Here is a 23385-nt window from a genome sequence, read left to right on the forward strand (position 1 = left end):
GGAGATTGTTGAATCTTTTTAAGTGGAATGATCTGGGAAGAATGTGAACTAATTCACTAAGTGAAAAGGAATGTGCCTCTGTCACAGCCATCCCTGCACTACAGGGGACTACAGAGTGAATGAATGGTGATATCTTATGGTCCAGAGTTGGGCAAGGAGCTGTGGTGATAATGAGGTGTGTTGGTGACATGAAATGACTAGGCTGGTCCATTTCACCAGGATCAGAAATCATCACAAATAAGTCCGTGTATCTGCGCCTTTATTTAACTCTCATCCACATGTGATTTGAACCTGTCAGGAACACGTGGCATTCTGTCCTTTGTCTCTAAAAGAAAGCAAGGCAATGCATGTTTTTATAAAGGCTTTATTCCCTTACAGAGTTCTAGCCTGGATCCGTTAGAAAACTCTGCTATCCAGGGAAACACCAGAGATCTTTTATCTTGACCAAATTGATTTGGTTGGTTTAGTGTTATCATTACTGCTATTGAGTGGTGAGTTTATGCTCTGCCATGTATTACAGGAGAGAGTGTGTGGTTACCAAGACCTCAGCCCTTTTCATGTTTTCATGCTGAGTCTGGCAATGAAAGGCTAAAGTTTCTCCATTACTTATAAGACAGCAGCTGGGTATATGTTACCTATGGTAACATAGGTGTCCTGTCCATCCTCCCAAAAGCAAAAACACCCTTTGATGGGAGTTACTGTAAATGTGAGAACTAAGAGTAATTGGATATCTTGAGGCAGATTCTGAGAAAATGTTCTCCCTTTGCTACTCTCTTTCGCTCTCACTGTACTTTTACCTGAACAAGAGTATGCTGTTTGTGTTCCCCATTTAATCTTTAATGTATAAGAATTCTAGTCTAAAACCAAACAGATTAGTCCCTCTGCTGCTCCTCTGTAAATTGCACATTGAGATGTTAGAGCAAAACAAATCAAACCTTTTACTGAATACTAACTCTGTATTTAGCCCATTAGTTCAGCACTGTCTCAGAGATCCAACCTACCATATGCCCTTTGACAAGGGTGTAGAAAGAAATCAGAAACGTGAAGAGCTCCCCTCCCCAGCAAAGGAGCATCAAAGACTGAGCTTTCAAAAGACAAAATGTACAGAACACATCTGCTGAAGCCTTTGTCACATTCCCACCCTACTGAGAGGTGAACCAGGAGACCCTTGTCCCATGAAGTGAAATATTTTCTGTCTGGACAGCAAATTTGCAACTACTTCTGTAGTCCAATCTGAGCAGCAATAACAGCACAGTAATTTTATCAATAATTTTATCAAAGCTATTTGGCTAGGTTACCCTGCTTAGAAATACTTCCTTATGGGAGGGGAAAAAAATGGATCGTTGCAAAAGAAAATGAATTATTGATGTCTTTTGTTTTGGTTCCAAGAGTAAATAGTTTCAGTTAATTCTTTGTCCAGCAGAGTGTGCATGGGTTTGTTTTTTTTTTTAACAGATTTTTTTAGATGGAATTTATATACCATAATATTCACCTATTTTACAGGTCAGTGAGTTTTGGTAAATTTACGTGGTACAGCCTTCACCAAATTCAAGTTTTAAAATGTTTTTAGTCACCTGTAAAATTTCCCTTGCGCCCCTTTTCAGTCAATCCCTACTCTCCCCTACTCCAGCCCCAGGCAGCCACTGATTGATCTGCTTTTCTGTTGTTGTAATTTTGCCTTTTCGATAATTTTAATATCAGTGGATTCATACAGTATGTATATAGTCTTGTATTTCTACATGGCTTGGTGTTTATGAGATTGATCCATATTGTCATGTATTGGTAGTTCATTCCTCTATAATGTTGGGTAGTATTTCGTTGTATATGGATCTTAACACATTTACCGGTTGACATACATTTCGGTTGTTACCAGTTTGAGGATGTTTTGAATGAAGCTGCTATAAATATTCATGTGTAAGTTTTTATGTGGATATATGTTTAATTCTTCTTAGGTAGATACAGGGGTGGAATTGCCAGGTTGAATGACTCTGACGTTTAGCACTTTAAGAAAATTCTATTAGTAGTGCATTATGGTTCCAATTTACCCATAATTTGTCAACATTTAATATTGTCTTTGATTTAACTTTAGCTATTCTAGTGGGTATGTGGTGCCATCTTGGTGTGGTATATTAATTTCCCATCACACATTTCCCTGATAACTAGTGATATTAAGCATCTTTTTCATAAGCTTTTTGGTTACTTATTTATCAGTTCTTTTGTGAAGAGTCCATACCTCAAGTATCTTTACCATTTAAAAAAGATGTACAGCATTGCCATCTTAACAATATCCCAACCCACGAATATGGTATATAAGTCTTCTCAAGTTTCTCAGCAATATTTTGTATTTTTCAGTACCTTTTAAAGAACTTATTCCCATTTTAATTTTTTGATGCTGTTGTGAGCAGAATTCTTAAAATGTATTTTCAGATTGTTCTTTGCTGTCACTTCAGAACACAATTTTTGCATATGATTTTTTATTCTGCAGCTCTAATTCACTTATTAGTTCTAGATTTCTTAGGATTTTCTACATCCATGATCATGTCATTGTGTATAAAGGCAGTTTTACTCCTTTTCAAACTTTATGCCAGTTTTTTTCTTGCATTGTTGCACTGGCCATGACCTCTACCATAATGTTGAATGGAAGTGTTGAGACTGGATCTCTTTGCCTTTTTCCCTGATCTTAGGTAAAATTCTGTGTTTTACAACTAAGTATGATTTAGCTGTAGATTTTTTAAGTTTAATTTTTTTTAGTAATCTCTACACCCAGTGTGGGGCTCAAACTCAGAACCCTGAGATCAGTGCATGCTTTTCCAACTGAGCCAGCCAGGCACCCCATCTGCTGTAGATTTTTTATAGCTGTTCCCCACCTCTGCCCTTCTCTGACATTTGTAATATTTGTAGCTGTTGAATACATTCTAGGAAAACAGGCAATATTCAAATACATCCCCCCAAACAGATGATATAGCCCATGGTGAACTACCATGTGGCCTAAAAAAGATGAGCAAGTGGCGCCTGGGTGGCTCAGTCGGTTAAGCGTCTGACTTTGGCTCAGGTCATGATCTCACAGTTTGTGAGTTCGAGCCCCCGCATCGGGCTCTGTGCTGACAGCTGGGAGCCTGGAGCCTGCTTGGATTCTGTGTCTCCCTCTCTCTCTGACCCTCCCCCCGTTCATGCTCTGTCTCTGTCTCAAAAATAAATAAAAATTAAAAAAAAAAAAAAAAAGCAAAACTGTGTTTTAAAAGTTTTATCATCCAGAGGCACCTGGGTGGCTCAGTCAGTTAAGCGTCCAACTCTTGATTTCAGCTCAGGTCATGATCTCAAGGTTCGTGGCATCAAGCCCTGCATTGGGCTTTGTGCTCTCAGTGCTTGGAATTCTCTCTCTCCCTCTCTTTCTGCCCCTCCTCTGCTCATAACCACTCTCAAAATAAACATTAAAAAAATAATAATAAGAGTTTACCATCCCATGAATTCATTTCTGTTTACAGTTGAAGCATATTCCCTTTGTTCACAGTTCTGTGTAACGTGTCTCCATCTATAGTGGGGAAAACCTGTGCCCTCAGAATATTCCTCTTTTCCTCACACCAATATCATAACAAGACACCAAAATGCTATTCTGTCTGGGTTATTCTCACTTGAGGTAATAAAAGCAAACTACACTGAGAGAAGCTTGGAAATGCTTTGCTTGAATTCAGTGCTTTTACCACAAGACACAGTCACAAAAATTTGTGGGTAGATAGATAATAAAGGAGCCTTAGCAGCCATGCCAACCCCACTTTTTTCTATAAATGAGGAAACAGATCAAAAAGGTTTCCACTAGCCTCAGATCACACCTGTGTGCTAAATATTGGTACTTCATGCAGCCTTTGTTGTAAAGCTCAGGGACTAAAAAGTTCCTGCCCAGGGTGACTGCTCACAGCGGTGCCTGCTCCCATCACATAGGTCTTGCCGCCTCCCCCCCCCGCCCAACTATAACTCTTCATCACACATCCTGGATGTTGGCTTGTTGTTACCACCAAATCCCGCTGGTCTCTTCTGAAGTACCCAAAAAGATTTCTTGGTCTTTCTTTCAAGTTAATACACCTGACTATTTTCACTTCCTCTTAGTTTGGCCTCCAAAACCTAGCTCAGAACTCAGGACTCTTCTATGAACCCTTTGCAGCAAAATGTCACCAGATTAGACCATTAGCAGTAAAGATAAATAAAGTAGTTAGTATTTAGACAAAATAATAGGATTTTTTATTAAATTTTTTTTCTTGCAGATTAACAACAATTTGTTCACAGAGTTTTGCTAAATGTTCTTTCCAAAGCCTTTAATGTATGTAGTTAAAACTAATTTGTGTTGAATACGTTGTATACATTGTATAGTACGTTGTAGTACTATACACAAAATGTACTATATACATATATAGTACTATATGCATTGTAATAGCAAATATATGCTATTAGATACTACCAGTCTTCTCAAAGAGATTCTTACTGCGATTCCCTCATGAGCACTGCTGCTTGAAAAATGTGGGCCTATCCCCAGATAGAAGGGGATGCTTCTTTAGAAAGTAAAAGTGCAGTTGCTCAGGTAATTCTCTTATACCCCAATGTTTGATAAACTATCTGCACACTTAATACCTCATTGTTTTCATGGGAAATGCAAAGGTAATTTAAGACCAAATAGAATTACTGGACATGTCAAATAAGGTGATCCACATCATAGAGGTTTTATATCAGATCTAGTCAACTCCATTCTCTTTTACTTAGAAATTTACATCTTCTGAGTATTTAACACATGCCTTCCTCTACTGATCTTCTCTTCCCTCCTAGATTCTGAAATCCTCAAGGGTCAGGATCTTGTATTATTCTATAGCTTCCCACTGCCCTTATTAGAGTATGTGGCCGATGGTGGTACCCAGACAGTGTTGACTAATAATGTGCGAGACAAATCGGAGGTCACAGAAATGCGGCGTTCTGGTGAGCCTGCTGATTATCTTTAGGAGAAAGCCCTTTTGTAGTAGTAGTCGAAGACATGCCCAAGCAAGTGAATGGGAGGATGTCTGGGCTGGTCTCCATGTTAATTCTGGAAGCCAGGGTACATGTGCAACCTGAGGGTTTCCCGGTGGAATATTTGGCTGGAGGAATAAGGTGTAGATAGGGAAACTTACCATTATTTGTTGTTACATACTTTTATCTGCCTTGAATTTTTATTGGTAGGGGGTAGAAATCAGCCAAGACATACATACATCAGATAGGGTAGAATTGCTTGCTTGGTGTAATTAAAAATATTTGATAAGCTTATGGTTTAATTAAATATTCGACTTTGGGAATGAGTGTGTTTGCATTAGTGAAACCTGTGATTCATCTTGCACATGAATAAAATGAGCTCTTTGGAGGTCACAGACCTGCTGTATACAACCACATCAGTCTCTCATTCCTGCCTAACCTGTCACACTCTGGCATAGATTTCAAGTACTTAAGTGACTTAGAAGTCCCCCATCTGGTGCCTGGCCAGCCCCTCAAACTGACCTTGAAACCACAGCAGCAGTGCCCTTGCAGGTAATCCAGCCACCGTGTACATCTTCAGCCTGGAGGGAATGTGGCAGGTCTTATTGCCAGGCAGCTTAGACCACCTAGGTGCTTCCTCCATTGAATAAAAACAGCCTTTTTCTATAATGTGCCCTTATTTCTCCTCACTCTGTCCTCCAGAGTGACCTGTCACAAATCATCTTCCTCCCCTGCAAGCCTGTTCCTCAGATACTGGCACACAGGGGCTTTGGCTTTCCGGCACCCCAGTCCTCCAGTAGCAAGTCCATTCACAAGGACTGAAGAACTTGTGTGGGGATGTTATGGCCTAGGATGGGATATAGGAATGATAGAGTGGGCTCAGTGTTTGTCTCCACAGAATTCCTCATCAGAAGCCCTTACAAAATCTGGATGTCTTTTTAAACAAAAACCCTTCTTTACCTGCTGATCTCCTTCTGAAACTGCTAAAAAGTCTTCTCTTTTATGGAGTCCATGGCTGACCTCTGTTGTTATACTTCTCAGAACATACATTAGCTTTCCTTCCTCCTAGACCATAAGCACTGGAGGGCAGGGACCATATGGTGTTCTTCGGCAGCTTCTACTGTAGTAGAAGTGCACTGATACCTAGTGAACATTCGAGTGAATGAGTGAACTCTACCATTGCAGTTGTGATCCTCTGGGTAAAGGAGAAAGTAACAGCTTTATTGAATACCTACTATACAGTGGATGCCTACTCCTATGTTCCATCACTTGACCCTGATGAAAGCATTGCTGTGAAATGGTACTACGTATTTACAGAAGAGAACACTCAAGCTTTGAAGTTGAGTAACTCAAATACTAAGGGAGTATTGGAGCCCAGATCTGTTGAGCTCCCAGAATCCCACCAGTGTTCATGTCCCCCTACTGGCCCATGGGTGTCCTAAACAGTGAGAGATACCTGCAGCATGAGTTACATTTAGTTTCAGCCATATAGATCTTAGCCCATTTGTTAAGCACTGCCCCAATTCAGAGATGCTTTTTATTGAACAATGAATGTTAAAAATGTATGCAGCCTACTATGTGAGAACCACTTGAGACGGTGGTAATAAGTCATCCCAATATACTGTTTCCAGTTTGCTCCATGTGCCACTTGTCACTCCATCTAGATAAGATGCTTCTGGAGGACAAGGTCCATAGTGTTGCCACCTTTTTGTTTCCCACTGCGCCTGGGTAATGTGAGACACAGTGGCACTTAATTCTTATTGATGTGAACGTTCCATTTTCTCCTGAGTGCTAATTCATGTCCTCATTGTCCTTGAAAACTTACCCACTCCAGGATACCTTATGCAGTTGACCTCTCCTCAGTGCCCCCGATTTATTGCATATAGCTGGGTTGTATTGATTTTATTTGCAGTTGATTTCTTGCTTTGCTTCTTGTGTCCTTCAGCTGTTTTCCTCTCTGCACATCTCCAGCTGTCTTGAAAGGCAGGAAAACTAGTGACTTTTTTCTTTTCCTTTTCCTCCACCCAGCCCCTAGAATAGTGCTCTGTAAACATTGCACAGATGACCAATAAATACTTTTGACTCCTTGAGCCTGATAGCTTCTTTTCCTTGCTGGACTGACAGCCCAACACTGGAGCCTGAATCCTTTATTTATTAGATGAGATTTCTATAGCACCTTTCCTCTGAAGAGATCAATATCAATGAAGTTTGTTTCTGCTTCTGGAAAGTGCTTTTACCTAAGCAGGCCAAGGCTCTGATAAGATCACATGATAGTCCTTACTCCTCAACTATTGGGCCCTAGAGATGTAGACTCCAAGAAAAGCCTCACCACTTCAGGTTCGGCTATCTTGCGGCCAGCAATGAGCCTGAATAAGACTGTGACAAATCAGCAACACAGGTTCCGCAGCATCGGTTGATATTATAGGCAGTGTTATATATAAAAAGAGAACTTGCATTTGGGGGGCACAGCCATCTTTTAGAAGACAGATATGAGGAAGGTCACCTTAGCACTCAATACGTATTGTCTGCCCACTGACCAGAGCCCCATCACAGTGTTTGTGGATTATAGTTTCTCAGATAGTGGTTGGCGTCGTTAGAACCATTCAGTCTCTGAAACTCAGTGCCACTAGGGAGAGCGTCCCTGGGACAGGACCCAGAGACTCCAAACGTACACATGCTGGGTAGGTGGGAGATAAGTGCTGAGAGATGGCACTATCTAGCTGCTGAGAAGAAGAGCTGATTTGGGGTAGTCAAGGCCCACTGTGAAATATGGCACAGAATTCAGAGGCCAAAGACCAAAAAGGATGAGTCAGCCCTATAATTCACTGGAGAAGTGCCTAAGATAATTGGGTCAGCTGGCTTCTCTACGAAATTGCTCACCTTTCCACATATCCTTGTTTGTACAAACATTATTCCCATCCCTATTCAGGCTTAGGCAGAATTGAGCAGGAGATGAAGTCATCTGCCATGTACTTTCCAGACAGATGACAGCTGCACATGTAGAAGCTACATAGTGTGGATACTCCCACTGTCCACCAGACTCGGTCTGCCCTTGATCCTGCTGTCCAGAAAACCCCCTCTGTGGTCAGAGCAGGTGTCAAGGCAACCATAGCTACTGAGGCACCTTGAGAAACAGAAAGCGGGAGTGGGGGGATTTGGGGGGAAGGTGTTAGAAAAAGGAGGAAAACAAAGTAGAAAAGGACTAGAAATCTAAGGAAATGGGAAGAGGGCAGAAATGGAGATGTGGTGGGGTGGGGAAAGTCCACTGGCATTTACTCAAGGGGTTGTGTGAGCTTGGGAGGGTGCCCCAGCTTACCTCTTCCTGAGATTTGAAGGATGTTCCCTTTCCCTGTTGTCACCTGTGGAGTTGACATGTAGAGCCACCTGTACTGTCTGCTTTATTCTCAGTGTGCAACACAGGGGCATATTTGGAAGGAGGGGATGACAAGAAGTGCTCCTCTTTTCTCTGGGTACCTCCCTGTACATGATCACGGGGCCTCACCGACTGTTGTAGGTGCTGAAATGTGCAATGTCATGTTGGATGACTGGGAGACAGATGGCACTGGCCTATGGGGAACTCTGCCCAGTGGCTCTCTCCTGCAGCAGACAGCCAAGACTGCTTCATTTATCCTGATGAATTCTCCAGAACAGTACTCTCCGGCTGCAGAGGGACTAGGGGGAAGTGTACCATGCAAGTGTTGGATGCTCTCCTATGGCCAGAATTTTCTAAGTATCAATCAAGATGTTGCTTGGATGCAGATGGGTTGTTCTTAGGCTGTAAGGTGGGAGGTGGCAGGCAGTGGATACTCTGTTGAAGACGTTTCCTGTGGGTAATGGAGGCTTAGACTTCTGGCAGCCCACTTGTGCCTTGAGGAGCTGAGCAGGCTTCTTCCTCTCTAGATTATGCTGTATAGCAGCAGGCCTCTCCACACACTCACATGCTCTTCTTGAACCATGTCAGCCCGGTGGCTCTTGGGAGATGGAAACTATGAGTCAGCACATGATGGAGTTTGTGCATCCTTGTGACTAATACATAGTATGACATGTGCTCCCTAGAGCAGTGCACTGCAGTGTAACAGATTCACCTGGGAAGGGGAAGGCTTCCAGATTTACAAATTAAAGGGCCAGGTTAGTGTTAATACTCTTGTATCAATTAAATTGCTCTTCCTTTGAACTTAACTACCCCAGGATTAATTTTCCATGGAATCTGGAATAAATGACCAAAATACTGGGGGGTAGAGTACGAAATGAATGTCAGTGGGAACTTGGGTGATTATGCTTCAATTCTTCATTATCTGTACTCAGCTCATTTATGATTATGAGTTACAGCAAAGTTTTAATTCCAGGAGAGCATCTAATGCCATCTTGGACATTTCTGGGTTGCCTCTCAGAGTGAGCTCAGTGAATATAGGTTCATATTAATAATGGCAATAGAAAAGCATAATTAGGAAAGTAAACCAGATACTGCAAAACAATGGAATATATCCAAAGCCAGACAGTAATAGTTTTTAGATTGCACTCACTGTGCTCCTGTTCACCCGGGTAATTGAAGTAGACTGTGTGGTCTACTATTTCCAGGGGTGGCAGGGAGGGGCACAGTTACCAGCATTAAACATTCTTTTATTGCCAAAAGTAATTTTCTTCTATTTTTAATGAGTCAGATGTTGACTCAAATTATTTATTTATTCAGTCTACTTGAGTTCCAGAGGAACAGCAGGGAAAACAGCAACAAAGTCCCTGACCGCATGGTGCTTTTATTCTTTGGGAGGGAGATGCAGTAAACAAGGGAAAAGATATAAATGAGATATTTTGTGGTAGGAGTAAGTGCTGTGGTATAATAGGATGACGGAGAAAGAGAAGGGCTCTGCCCTGGGTGGGGGTGGGGTGGGGGTGCTGCAGGTAGTGGTGGGGAGGCTAGCATCTGGAAGGAGGTGAAAGCTGAGCTGAGACATAAAAACTGGGAGAGCCAGCCATTCAGAGAGCTTGGGCAGGGGAAGTGTCCTCGGTGGAGAGAACAGTGAGGTGACCCTGAGGGAGGAACAACCTAGCATATCAGGACCAGAAAGGTGGCCCGTGTGGTTGGAACACAGTGCGTGAGGAGAGGCGGGCAGGACCAGATGGGGGATAGTTAGACCTTTGCAAGGTCTACTAGAATTTTACTCTAAGTAAAAGTAGTGGGAAGGCATTGAAGGGCTTTAGGCAAAGGAGTGGCGTGATCTGATTTACATTTTGTGTTACATTTCTATCTCTCTGGGACATGAACGCAAATGCTTGTGTATGCATACACTATCAAGAATACATAAGAGGGGCGCCTGGGTGGCGCAGTCGGTTAAGCGTCCGACTTCAGCCAGGTCACGATCTCGCGGTCCGTGAGTTCGAGCCCCGCGTCGGGCTCTGGGCTGATGGCTCGGAGCCTGGAGCCTGTTTCCGATTCTGTGTCTCCCTCTCTCCTCTCTGCCCCGCCCCCGTTCATGCTCTGTCTCTCTCTGTCCCAAAAATAAAAAAAAAAAAAAAAAAAAAGAATACATAAGAACTGGTCGTAGTGGTTGCTTTGCCTCTGGGGAGGGCAACTGAGAGAATGGGAAGGGAGACTTAGTTTTTGTTGAATATTATTTCCTGCAAATTGAATTTCTGTTATATTCATGTATTACCTATTCAAACAGGAATTAATTAACAAATATTAAAAAGTACATCTCAAGTCACTTGCCCTGAAGAAGGAAAGAAAAAGAAAGAAATCCCTCTAACTGCTCTGAGAGAGAAGGCTGGAGGTGGGAAGGCAGCAAAGGCAGAAGAGTGCAACTGCATCATGGGCTCCAGGTAGCCATGTTGGAGGCTTGGCCTCACTGCATCTCAGCCTTTGCTGGCCTTTGTTCTGTTCCATCAGCATGCCACACTCATTCTTGCTATGGGAGTTTTGCATGAGATGATGGCGAGAAGCACTTGGGCAGATTTAGAACATCAGTTAGAGGTATATCCAACAAGACTAATAATAAAGTTGGCACGGGGAATAAGAAACCAAGAAAGAGGCCTGGGTTTGGCTTGAGCAACTGTGTGGATATGGTATCACTCCCTGAGGCAGGGAGGATTAGGAGATGAGCTAATACAGGACTTTTGTTTTGAACATGTTACAGTTGAGGTTCCTATTAACCAGTCTGTTTGGGTGTGTTTGTCAAGTAGTAAGTTAGATATAGGAGTTTAGAGTTGAGGGGAATAATTTGTGGATGGAAATAAAAATTCCAGAGGCATCAGTATTTAGACTGTACTTGAAGCTTTGGGTCTGGATGAGATTACCTACAGGAGGGAATGTACAAAAATACAAGAGGACTACATTCTGTAGTGGTTTCAGAAGGGAAGCCAGTAAAGGGTCCCAAGGAGCTATAGCCAGTGAGGTGGGAGGAAGATGAGGAACATCACAGAACACCATAGAAGCCAAGGGAGGGAAATACTACAAGAAAGGAACGGGAGACAGATGCTGCTGAGAAGTGAGGGTGAGCAGGTTGGATTTGGCCACTTGAGCTCTTGACTGGCCTTTATCTGTCCCCTGAGGTTCGGAGAACACAGTCTCTGTAACTAACCTCCCGTTCATTAACTCAGTTGAAATATTTTGAGTGAACCACACACTGTTCTAGGCATTAAATTACAAAAGCGTGGTTCCTGCTTTCATGAAATCAGGAAAACAAGTTAAATGAAAACATTACACAATGACTGTATAATTGTGACCAGTGTTTCAAGGAAAAGTCTAGGATGCCATGAGAGTGTATAATGGGGCTCTAGATTAGTCTGAGGGTCTAGGGAGGTCTTCCCGAGGAGAAGCCATTCAAAGTGAGGCCTGAGGAAGCAAGCATTTGGTTAGGTGAGTGTGTCAAGGACATAGAGTACAGGAGGGTGGGGGGGTGAATGGCATGAGGAGAGACAAAGAGGCAGTGGGGTATGAGAGTGAGCTAAGATGGTGAAATTGATTGTCATTCTTGGGAAACCACTAAAGGGTTTAAATAAGAGTGTGATTATCACAGATCGGGGTGTGTGGGATCACAAGGTTGTTGGAGTGGCCCTAGTAGGAGACACTGGTGGCTTTGACTGGGTGCTGGTGGTAAAGGTGGAAGGAGGAGAATGAATTTGATTATGGGGACTAGGATCCACAGGACTTGGTAGTTGAATGTGAAGAATGAGGAATATATCAGTGATGACCCAGGTTCGTGTCATAAGCCACTGGCTGCAAGGTGAGCCTGTTCTGCTAGAGTGGGGGACACTGAAGAAGTATATTTGTGAGGGAATAGCAAGTGTTCCATTTTGGGCACCTTGAATCTAAGATATCCAACTTAGCCAGTAGATAATTGGATACAGAGGCATAGAGCTCCAAAGAGAGAGGTAGGTCTGGGACAGAGAAAGACATTTCAGAGTTGTTGGCCTATGTGGTTAGAGTTTTAAACATTGGGACAAGTGTGGGTGAGACAAAAAAAAAAAAAAAAGTCCAGCACTGAGGAATTCTCATACTTAAAGGACAGTAGGGAGAGAGAATAAAAACAAGGAAAGCAGTATATGCCCACAGGAGTAGTCACAGAAACAAGGAAAGCAGTATGTGCCCGTGGGAGTAGTCAACTGTTCAGACACTATCGAGGAGAACTGAAAAGAGCCCATTGGGTTTAGCAATGAGCAAGCTCCATTCATGGCATTTTTTATATACCTGGACTGTATAACCTTATCTGTGCCCCCCTCCCCACCCACTCTCCGAGTGAAAGGGAATTGGGCTGTGAGGTCAACTCCCCCCACCCAGGCAGAAAAGAAGTCTCTAGGATCCTGGAGGGGGTGGTCCATTCATTGGGGGTTTTAACTGTCTATATCCATGGTTTGGTTTCAAGTCTGAATTCATGTGTACGGCTAAAGCATTCTTCTGCCACTGAGTAAGCCTCTCTCCCTGCAGATGAGGGGTGTTTAAATAAAGTAACTTTAAAAATGGAGAATCAAGAAGCCAGCTTCTCTGCCCTCCCCTCCCCTCTACACACACTTAGAACAGTGGACCTCACATGTTGTGGGATTTGTGACTTTAAGGCTTAAATTTTGTGAAAATCAAGAAGAGCGTGCTTATACTCTGGAGGCCCTCAGAATGACCTTTCTGAGTTAATGTGAAAACAAGAGGCATGTAGAGAGACTTTTCATTCTTAAAAGAAGCACAAAGCAAATGCACGTGACATTGGCACCGTTTGGATAAAAGCATAATTGTTTTCAGAATGTCTACAGCCCATTCCTTTCTCTTGTTCCTCCTTTCACCGCAGCTCCCAGCTCGACCGTCTCAGGGAAATAGACACGGGCTCTTCAGCGCACGGTCAGTACGTGACCAAACTTGGAAACACACTTGCTCTGCCTCTGCTTGTGAGAGAGGCTTGCAGAATTCACAACCGTACCTGTGGAGAAGCCCCCACAGGAGCAGAGAAGCTGCTCTCTGCTGTCCTTGGAAAGTTTGTGTCCCTTTCATGGTGTCCCTAACCAGTGAGTGCTTTCTAGGCTGCCCTGTGTAGTCTTCATATATTTAAATCAAGTTGCTCTAAAATTTGCATATCTTCAACAGAAATCTTTACTGAGCTTGTCACTTACTGTGCATCTGTAGTCTGTACAAAAAGGTTTGTGAAGAGGGGCAGAGGAGACCACGTGTTCAGAGGAAGATTTCACGTTCATTCTCCTTTGTCAGTAGCAGTTTCTCAGAAGGAAACCAGAGTCTAGACTGAGAGGTAAACGGGAGGAGGAAGAAGGGGAAGGGGGCTCCCAGCCTTGAAGTCGAGTTTGTTAGTTATATCCTGTAAGGTGAGGGGGTGACAAAAGCTGGAGGAGCCATCCAGCAGCAGCCTTCCTCCAGCCCGGGGCTTCGTGTGCACTAGCTGCTTTAATGTCCGTAACCCCGTTTATGGGCGGTACAAGTGAGGCTCCGAAAGGTTGAATGACTTACCTGTAACACACAACTGTCAGAGCAGTGCAGCTGGAACTTGAATCCAGTACTTTGGCTCCAAAGCACAAGCTTCTCACTGGGTTTTGCAGAAAGAGAACTTGAGGTTGCCCTGTTCATGGGATTTGCCATAGGTACCTCCCAGTTCCGATCTGTCATCTTCCCGTGACCTCACCATATGGATTGAAAGGCCGACAGAGAAAAATGGCGAAAGTATTCCTTTCCTTTCCAAGTGTTGTTCTGGAGAGAGACACATGGCATTTACAGTCGGAGGCCCCCTGACATTCTGTGACTTGGGTGAACTGGCTCTTGCCAGTGTAGCCTCAGGGATGGCTAAACAGGCCACAGTTCTCTGGAGAGCCTGGCAGCTAAGTTGCTCCATTGGGCCCAGGCTGTGCCCTCAGTGGCTCTTGGGTGGGGTGGGTGGGGCCCTTTTTCTTGCCTACAGTGCAGCTTTGGAGCTAGTTTTCTAGGAGGGTTCTCCATTTGAGAAGGTAGTCCTTTAAAGGACAAGGAAATGCTGAAAGAGAAATCTCCAGCCTGTTGGGAGGAGGATAAGGTCACCCAAGAAATGGAAGTTTCCTGCCAGTACCTCACTATTATCTGGAGACACTGAGAGGCCTGTGGTGGGGGGAAGGAATGGAGCAGAGGCTGGGAGTGCAGGCACCTGCTAGGGTTTTTCTGGATCGTTAAAACTGCCTCAGGTACCAAGAGGCTAATACTGCCTGCCTTTGCTACTAAAATGGAATGATGTTTGAAAATGCAAGTCATTATTCCTGTGGCAAAAACTGCCTTGAGCCATTTTCTCTTAGTTTTTAAATATATGTTCATAGTTTTTAAATATATGTTCATCTGTAGATAAAACAGCCCAGCAGAATGTGAGCCTGCAGCCAACCCCCTTCTCCTTGTGCGCTGAGGTGTTACCGGGCATGCTTGGAGGGTTCTCACAAGTCAGAATTGATGGCACGGTATCCTTTGTGATGCAGGTGCCCTGCCCTACCTCCCACCCACGGTGGCAAAAATAGGACTAGGCTTTTCCTGGGTGGAGGCAAGAGTGAAGGGGGCAGGACTTGTTCTGTGAATGTCAGGTAAAGCAAGGTTGCCTGAGTTGGGTGATAGGAGACATTACTGGGACAAGGCAGACATTCCCCCCAGAGGAGAGGAAAGAGGTCAGTAGAGTTTTTGCAAGAAGGGAGCTATCTAGAGAACAATAAAGGATACCAGGAGCGGTGAATTTTGTATACTTTTATTTATTTATTTATTTTAATTTTTTTTTTTTAACGTTTATTTATTTTTGAGACAGAGAGAGACAGAGCATGAACAGGGGAGGGGCAGAGAGAGAGGGAGACACAGAATCTGAAACAGGCTCCAGGCTCTGAGCTGTCAGCACAGAGCCCGATGCAGGGCTCGAACTCACGGACCGTGAGATCATGACCTGAGCCGAAGTCGGACGCTTAACCGACCGAGCCACCCAGGCGCCCAATGTATACTTTTAAAATGACATGTGTGCAAGTTGCTTCAGGAGCTTTGTTATTACACTGGACCACGACACCTTTTTCTCCCTCTGCTGCTGTCTCCTCTCCCAGAGCCACTTGCTGAGTGCACACAGCCACCTTAGGAGCTCAGGGCACCAGGCTCCCATATCTTTGCCTGCTGTCACACTGCTTTTTTGTTCTAACATTTAGCTTGTATCTAACTGGTATTATAATTGATTTGGGGGGAAACAGATGATTGCTTCTGTTTTAGAATTGTCTTGGTATATTTTAGTGGTTTTTATTAAATTGTTGACTAGAATGGGCTCTTACAAACTGAAGGCTCTCCTTCCCTTTGAAAAACAGACCGATGCCCACCTTGGTGATCTACTGTGGCTTTGGTTCCAGCACCCTGGGTAGCTGACCCCTGCCCATCCACCCATTCTCTCCCCCGGCCCAGCTAAGCACTGTGTTGGCCACTCATGAGCCACGATCCAGTTCTGTTTCTTGGAGCGCGATGCTTTCCCCTCCACCATGCAGAGCCAGAGATGGAGGAGAATGCAAAGCAGACACACTCCGTTCCTGAATCACTTGTAGCTGCTTTGCCCATACCCTGGGTCTGATGAAATAAAATGTGTTAAGATCCTTTAATATGTTTCTGTGCTACAAATTCTGCCTTGGGCATTGGGTCAGTGAATGTGGTGTAATCCAGGATTGCTGCTGGTGGGAGTATAAATGGCTAATGCTTTCCAACAAGCTTTCCTGTAGCCACCTGCTGTTCCCAGCATGTACTTACAAATGAGCTATGAGGTCACTGTGCTGTCCTGAGCTTTAAGAAACTTTTACCTTGCTGGGAAAAAAAAATGTGATTCTTTTTTCTAACAAGCTTGCCTGGTCATTTCAGACACATGGGTCAGGCACATTTGTCATTATTCTTTAAAAAGATAGCAAGTGGTGCCTATTGATGAGTTGAAATTTGGACTGTCTGTTGCCGAGGTTTCTCAGGAAGCTTCGGGAGGCGTCGGGTAGGCTGTGTTTGCTGGAGCCCATGCTCACGTGTAGGAACAGTCTCTGATTGTCCTCCTAACTGGACGTACACTGCAGCCAGCACAGGTAGGGGGCTGGAGGGCAGACGTGACTGCACAGACAGCATGCACACGTGCACTGCCACCTCAGGCTGCTCACTGGTGGATCATTTTACAGGGCCTCGGTCCCCAAGGCTTGTCAGTATTTTTAGTTTCTGCTTGAACCTTTGCTTTGACAATTTGAAATTCAAATGAGCAAGAAAGTGTAAAATATTTCTTACAAGTGAGGTAGAAACACCTAAATAGCTGGAGCTGAGGCCTGCCCTGGTCTGTGGCTTTACTAAAACCACCGCGGTGGGTGAGCCTTCAAGGCGGGGGGGGGGGGGGGGGGGGGGGGGGGGGGTCAGATCCTGCAAGAAAACAAATGTTTAATTAATTAAAGTCTAAAACTATCCAGAGCTGCCCAACTTTGCCAACTTTAAATGGTGCTTTTTACTCTAAGATAAAGCCGATAAGCAGCATTTCTGTCTGACAGAGATTGAATAAAAATGTCAAGGGCTGAGACTTGGAATGTGGATTTTGGCATCACTTTCTTTGCCTCCCTTAGGAAATTCCATGGATAAAGTTCCAGCCCCTGCTTAATTCTTAGGGTTTGGAGGGAAGTGCTGGCTGTGGGGGGGAGGAGCCCAGGGCCTCAGCCAGAGGGTAAGGGCTACCCTGCCTGCTGTCTACAGAGTGTAAGGTTGGCTCCCTCCTTCTGCCCCCCAGCTCCTCCTCCTCCCATCTCCCTGCCCCCAGTACCTTAGCCATTTCCCATGGCTTGTGGGTGAGGGAGCAGTGGAGGGATGGAACTGGTAGGTGAGGCAGTTATCTGGTTCTAGTGCCCTCAGGGCCTTGCCTACCAGCACTACTGAGAGGTAAAGGACACAGACCCTTTCTCCTCAGGTCTTTGGTGAGGCTTCTTCCCAGTGTTCCTCTTGGGCAGTGATAGTTGTGGATTTTTGTAAACAAGTTAGTGAAACAAAACAGTGTTAAAACTTTCATAGCACTTAGAGCAAGGTGTTGGGTGTCCTCTTTGTTTGATGATGGCATTTGTACAAATTATTCTCTATCCTGTGTGTTTAGTCTCAAAATAACACACACACACACACACACACACACACACACACACACACACACACACACACCCGTGTAAGCAGATGTGAAGTTTAACTGTGGATGAAGGCATCAGAATGAATTGTATGGCTTCCAGACATTAACTTTAAAAGCTAAAGAGTCAGAAGTTTGGTTCCCACCAAATGAGCATTTTTAGAAACATGCACTTTCAGACCTTTTCAAGTCTTAGAAGAATGAGCCTTAGTTTCATTTTGTGCTGGGAATGTATTTTCAGGGCCATTGGGTGTTGGCCATCTTTAGGTTGATATGGCATATGGTCATGGGTGCCACAGGCCCCAGGCCCACATCAGGAGGGCTGAGTCCAGAGGAGTGGTTTCCATTAAAATACCTGTCCTACAAGAATGCCCCCAGGCTTCTCTGTTGAGGGCCAGTGACTTGAATGCTGCCTTCTGTATTTCTCATGCCATGTGAGGGAAAAACCCTTTCTTGTATCTCTGAATGATAGAGTTAGGGAAGCTTCTGGTATCCCCCCACCTCTTGCTGTCCATAGCCACAGGCTTGGGCAGGGCACTGGGATGAGCCTGAGTAGGTCAGCCCTGTGACCATCTACACAGTCATCCTCTTCCCTCCTGATGCTGCCTGCTTAGTTAAAGAAGGTTTTTTCAAACTGAGGATGTAGCTGCTGGAGACCTTCCAGCTCAGCTCACTGGGAGGGGGCTGACTGGTATCACCTGCTGTGGGGGCCTCCTCTTCCTCTTCCTGCGTGAGGGATGGGCGGCCAGAAGCCAGGGCGGGGTGGGGGGTGGGGCATGGAACAAAGTGCACACAGAGTTGCTGCTTCACCCTCCCTTTTTAATCAAGGGTTCATCCTAAATTGTTCTTCAGTGCCAGCTAGTGAAGAAACACCCACACAAATTCTTGAGTGTTTCGTGCAGATGTACTGAAAACAACCCCAGCAGCCTATAGGAGCTCTGCAGCTTCCTCCTACGCCAGTATTTCATGGAAAACCAGGAATCCGGGCCTCTCGGGAGCAGGGCAGCCAGTTATGTGACACCAGAGGGGCAAGGGCTGAGGTTAAACCACATTGAGCAGGCATGTCATATTTTCAAAAACTTTGGCTTTGGGTGTTTTCATTCTCTTTTGGGAATCAGCGTCCTTTTAATCATATTCTCCTACCCTGATCCATCCTCATCCTGCCAGAGTACCATGTGGTATGTAGCTCTTATAGGCAAACGTATATTGAATTTTTTTTCAAAGTACGTGATGCTGAACTATGGGGGCCATGACGAGAGTGTAGGTATGGATTGATTGTATGTATGCAAATGAATGAGTGAATTCAGTTTTGATATATAACTTTTTTAAATTAGGGGAGAAAAGAATTGTGTAATCCTCTGGTGATGATACCAAACCCATATTGCAGCTCAGCTGATCAATTCATTGTCCTCTGTGCTTTCATCCCTTCGGACACTGCCTTGGTTGACCCTCTCTGGAAAGGCCCTAATTGGTTTCTAATGAACACTGTGGAGGATGTAGACAGAGGCTGTAAATCCCCTTGCACTTTTAAACTGTATTCATCACTGAAATTAAGAACAATCATCTTCCCTAGCAGCCTGAACTCATTTCTCCATACCCAGCTCTGTTTAAAGAATTCAATCAGAGAATAATTGAGAGTTCATGACACTTGCAGTAGTTTCTGGAAACAGATCTGTGGGTACCAAGAAAAGAGGATAGAGATTCGTCTACCCACGGGTCATTCCCGCCCCCCACCACCCCCGTCTGTATCCAGAGCAACCCATTCCCGAATACTGACACCAAAATGCATTTAGCCGATTGGCTGCTGTCAGTGGATAATACCTGCTCAGCATTTGGGACAAGTTCCAGCATGTAACTTCCTTTTGGTGATTGACCCTGACAGGAGAGGGGATTGACTTAATTTATTCCAGCTACTAACCTCACTACAGCAAGTTGGGAAGCTAGCCTTCTAGAATTTGCCCAGACACTCTTCCCCAGTGAATTACAATGCCATATATTCTAATTGTTACCCGTGCTGCACCCAAGTGTAGCTGCTGTGTAGTGGTTTTCACCTTTCAGAAATCAAAGCCAAGTGTCAAGTTGTGTCTGACAGAGGTACACAGAACTCGGAGGGAGAAATGAGGTGTTTCTGGCTGGATGGAGAATCCTTGGGTGTGTAGAGAGAGCATCAGGCAGCTGTTGTGGTTGTCACGCCCTGTTTCCTTTTCCACACAGAGCCTGGGGCTCTCAGATCCCTGAGGGGGGCTGCTCTGTAGCCAGGGGAAGGCAAGCTAAGCAAAGTTGTGCGGGGTGTGTAGTGAGGACAAGGCTGGAGCCTCTCCCCTCTGCCCCAGTCTGCCTTTGACTAATGAGGTGTTAGGCTGAGCCAGGGCTCAGTTAATTTCAGAGGTAATCCATTTCTTGCTACTTTGATTCAGCCGGCACCATTCATCAGAAGCAGAGAAGAGCCCCTGGGACCTTCTCCTACATCATCTCAGTATCTTGAAAACAAGGAGGGAAGGGGGCAGTGGGGGTTCTCCCGCCCTTTTTATAGATGCCCAAGTTCCAGAAGTATGTCAGGACTTGGTGGCAGAAAATGCCTACCAGCATGTCATGGTACCAGGCTGCCAGCGCCCCATCAGAGCCCCTCTCCCCACAAGTAGGCTTGCCCCAAAGGACAGCTGTGCTGGTTAGATGGAGGATGTATATTGAGGCCATCCACACTTAGGCTGGGAAGTCCTTTAGGACAAAGACAACACTATCCAATATCTTCGAGTAATGAACTTATCAGTAAATATAACACATGAGCTCATTAATCTTAACTTTGCTTTTGGACCAAGTGGGAACTCGGCTTCTCAGGAGACAAAAATTTCATCTCTGTTCTTTTCCTTAAACCCAGTCCCAACTTAGAGTCAAACATATTGCCCTGCTCTCCCTGGGAAACAGTTAATAATGTGTTTTCTCTCACAGCGGATGGTCCAGTCAGCCTGGTCACTCAGGCTCCTGGGCCCTGTGCACGTGCTCTATGCACAGCATGGGCTTTAGGGCATCAGAGCAGGGCTGTGAGGGTCAGTTGAGGAGTGTTCTCTAGATGAAGTTAACCTTACAGGTTAGGCTATTGAAACTGTCGCTTGTCCTGGCCACTCAGTCTTTGCTTCAACCAATGTTATTCTTCTGTGAAAAGAAAAGAAATGGAGGCTGTGGAGATGGATGAAGGGAGTGGCTGGCCGTTCGCTCTGAGCAGTGAGATCTGGGCGCAAAAGAAATCTCTGGGAAGAGGTGGTGGTTGCGAGGAGAGCCTTGGCTTGGTGGGGCTGTTGTGGGATGCCTGCCCGTGCACACAGGGAGAGGAGGTTTAGGGAAGACTCGCCTACAGGTCGGTCCTGTGGACCTGGTCTAGGCCTGTGGCCACATACGACTGATGGGATGAGTGGGGGCGACGGGCCAGCCAGCACTGGCAGGTGGCTTCCCAGCCTGGATCTTTCCCTCCCCCTCCCTGACAGAGAGGGCCAGACAGACCTTGGGGACATCAGCAGTTCTAGAAATGGAGCAGAATGGGGAGGGAACAGGCCACATCCTTGGCAGCTCTGTGTTACCTTTGTCCTCTGAGCCTCCTGCTGACTGCCTGAGGGCCACCTCTTATTATTTCCTATCAGAGGGCCTTCACCTGCACCATCTCCTTGCTCTGTTGGCCTCTCCTCAGTCCTTTGTTCTGCCAGGCTCATCAGTGTTTCCCTTGATTTCTCTGCTCCAGGAAGAGGGAGCAGTCCTGTAGCCTCCTACCTACCAGGTGGAGTTAGAAGCCTCAGGCTCCTTTGAGATGGCTGGCGATTAGAGCTCAACATTTCTGTTCTTTCCCCTATTTATATGTAATACCTTTTCCGGCACTTGAAATAATCCCCTTTTCTTTGAGAGTCTCCACTCACTTGTGGGCTGTGGTTTGATCACACCCACTGTCCCCCCTAAGCCCTCACTGTACAGGATGTAATTTAAGCCATAATCATTTCTGCTCCGTCTCTGCCTCTTAGAAATGGTGGGTGTCCTGTGGCTGTTACAGTTTGCCCAAGCTGGGAAGGTGCTGAGCTGGCAGCTTTCTGCCCTCCCGCCTGTTTGGTGGGGAAGGGGGGGCTCAGACCACCCCCCACCGCCATCGGGAAGGGGGCGGCGTGTCTCACTGTAGCAGCTGAGAAGTCACTGGCCTTCTGAGGTCCTGGAGGAGGAGCTGTGGTAAAGGCCCCTTCCTCCCAGGCGGCCACTGTGTAAACTCTCTCCGGTGGCAGGAGTGCCTGCTGTGTGCCACTGTCTGCTCGCTGAGATGCCCCTCCATCCTCCAGGCCAGAACGAAAGCTGGGGTTTGGACATTTGGAGGTCCACCTAACAGTCTGTTTTCTTTGCTTCTCCCACTGTTGCAGGTTATGTGTTCTGTATGTTACATCGCCTCCCCGAGCAGCATGACTGTACGTTTGACCACATGGGCCGCGGCCGAGAGGAAGCCATCATGAAAATGGTGAAACTGGACCGGAAAGTGGGGCGCTCCTGCCAGCGCATTGGGGAGGGGTGCTCCTGAAGGCCAGGCATGGCCGCCACATGACGCTGTTCTTAGTTCACTAATGTTAGCCTTATTTAGGACAAAGTCAGCCAGACACCTTGTACTGGGCACGCGTCAGACTACAGCCAGTCCGTTTCCTTTCTTTAGCCAGCCATCCTGGTACTGTAGTTTAGGGGTTGATGGTGGTTGAAATTGATTTCTGGCTGGTTACTAAGGTGCCTGCTAGCCATTGTATAAAATTAAAACGTGAAGAATATTTTTTTTTGAGCATGGCTAGTGGATTTAAAACAACACATACCTGTCACTGCTGGAGTCAAACTTATAAAAAGCCTTAAGCGGAAAGTGTTCCAGACGGAGACTCTGAGTTAATAGAGGAGTAGAAGCTGGTGTTACAGTTCCCATGACGCACATGGCTTTGCCAGAAACTCTGGTTAATGTTCGGCCTTTCACCTCTTCACTTATCCTTAGTCCCAGTAGCCAGGATACCTGATGGCCACGCGTGCCTTGGCCACAGGAGGCTGTTGAGATTGGCCACGTGGCTGGGCTGGGTGGTGGCTTTGCTCTCCCACAGAGCTGGAAATGGGGGTGGGGGGGCAGGTTCTTAGGAAAATTTTTTTACCTGACTTGCTATGAAAAAACTCTCTCATCACAGGAGAAGAGAAACAATAACCTCACTTTGAAAATTAGTTCCATTCAAGACTAGTCCATGTACAAGACCCATCTTTTCTACACAGGACCCACGGTCGTGAGAAGCAGCCAGGGCGCACCCTGACCCCACTGGCTCTGGTTTGCCATTTGCCAAGTGCAGGGATCTGGCAATTGATCAAATAAGGCTAATTACAGCACAGCAGCTGCGGCTGGGATCTACAAACTGGCCTCTGCAGCTAAATTTCTATATTGGGATTTTTTAAAAAGACATTTCATGGCCAACGGGAATCAGTAGGAGGGCTGGGGAGCGTCTGGGAAGCTGCTGTCCGCAGACTCTGCCCCTTCCAGTGGCACCCACTCAGCTCTCTGTGGGCCGAGAGGATGGTGCCATGGCCTCGCCCCTTATGTCTGTGCAGCTCTGTAGTCCAGGGACAACCTCTACCACATAGGTTTAGGACGGGCAGGCAGCATACGCCAGAGGAGCTGTGGGTTGATCTGTCTAGAACAGTGGTTCGTGGCCCGGCCCGGCTCTGAGAGACCTTTGCTCTGGCAGTGGGGTGGGAGGGCACATTTATCAGCCTGTCCCTCTTCATGCGGGCGGAAAGGAGTCAGTAGCCACGATAGCTCAGGCCA

The 23385-nt window shown here is 45.7% G+C and overlaps 1 protein-coding gene across 2 annotated transcripts in view; it reads left to right on the forward strand.

Moving 5' to 3' along the window:
- ZFAND3 (zinc finger AN1-type containing 3) overlaps positions 1–22360 on the forward strand; it is a 321058-nt gene extending 298698 nt beyond the window's left edge. For both annotated transcript variants that reach the window (XM_042938620.1, XM_042938621.1), the window contains one exon: positions 21968–22360. In XM_042938620.1, the coding sequence (XP_042794554.1) occupies positions 21968–22122 (155 nt within the window). In that variant the 3' untranslated portion in view covers positions 22123–22360. The remainder of the gene's footprint in view (positions 1–21967) is intronic.
- The last annotated feature ends 1025 nt before the right edge of the window (positions 22361–23385 follow it).

Source organism: Panthera leo, chromosome B2, assembly GCF_018350215.1.
Source record: "Panthera leo isolate Ple1 chromosome B2, P.leo_Ple1_pat1.1, whole genome shotgun sequence".
Classification (NCBI taxonomy): Eukaryota; Metazoa; Chordata; class Mammalia; order Carnivora; family Felidae; genus Panthera; species Panthera leo.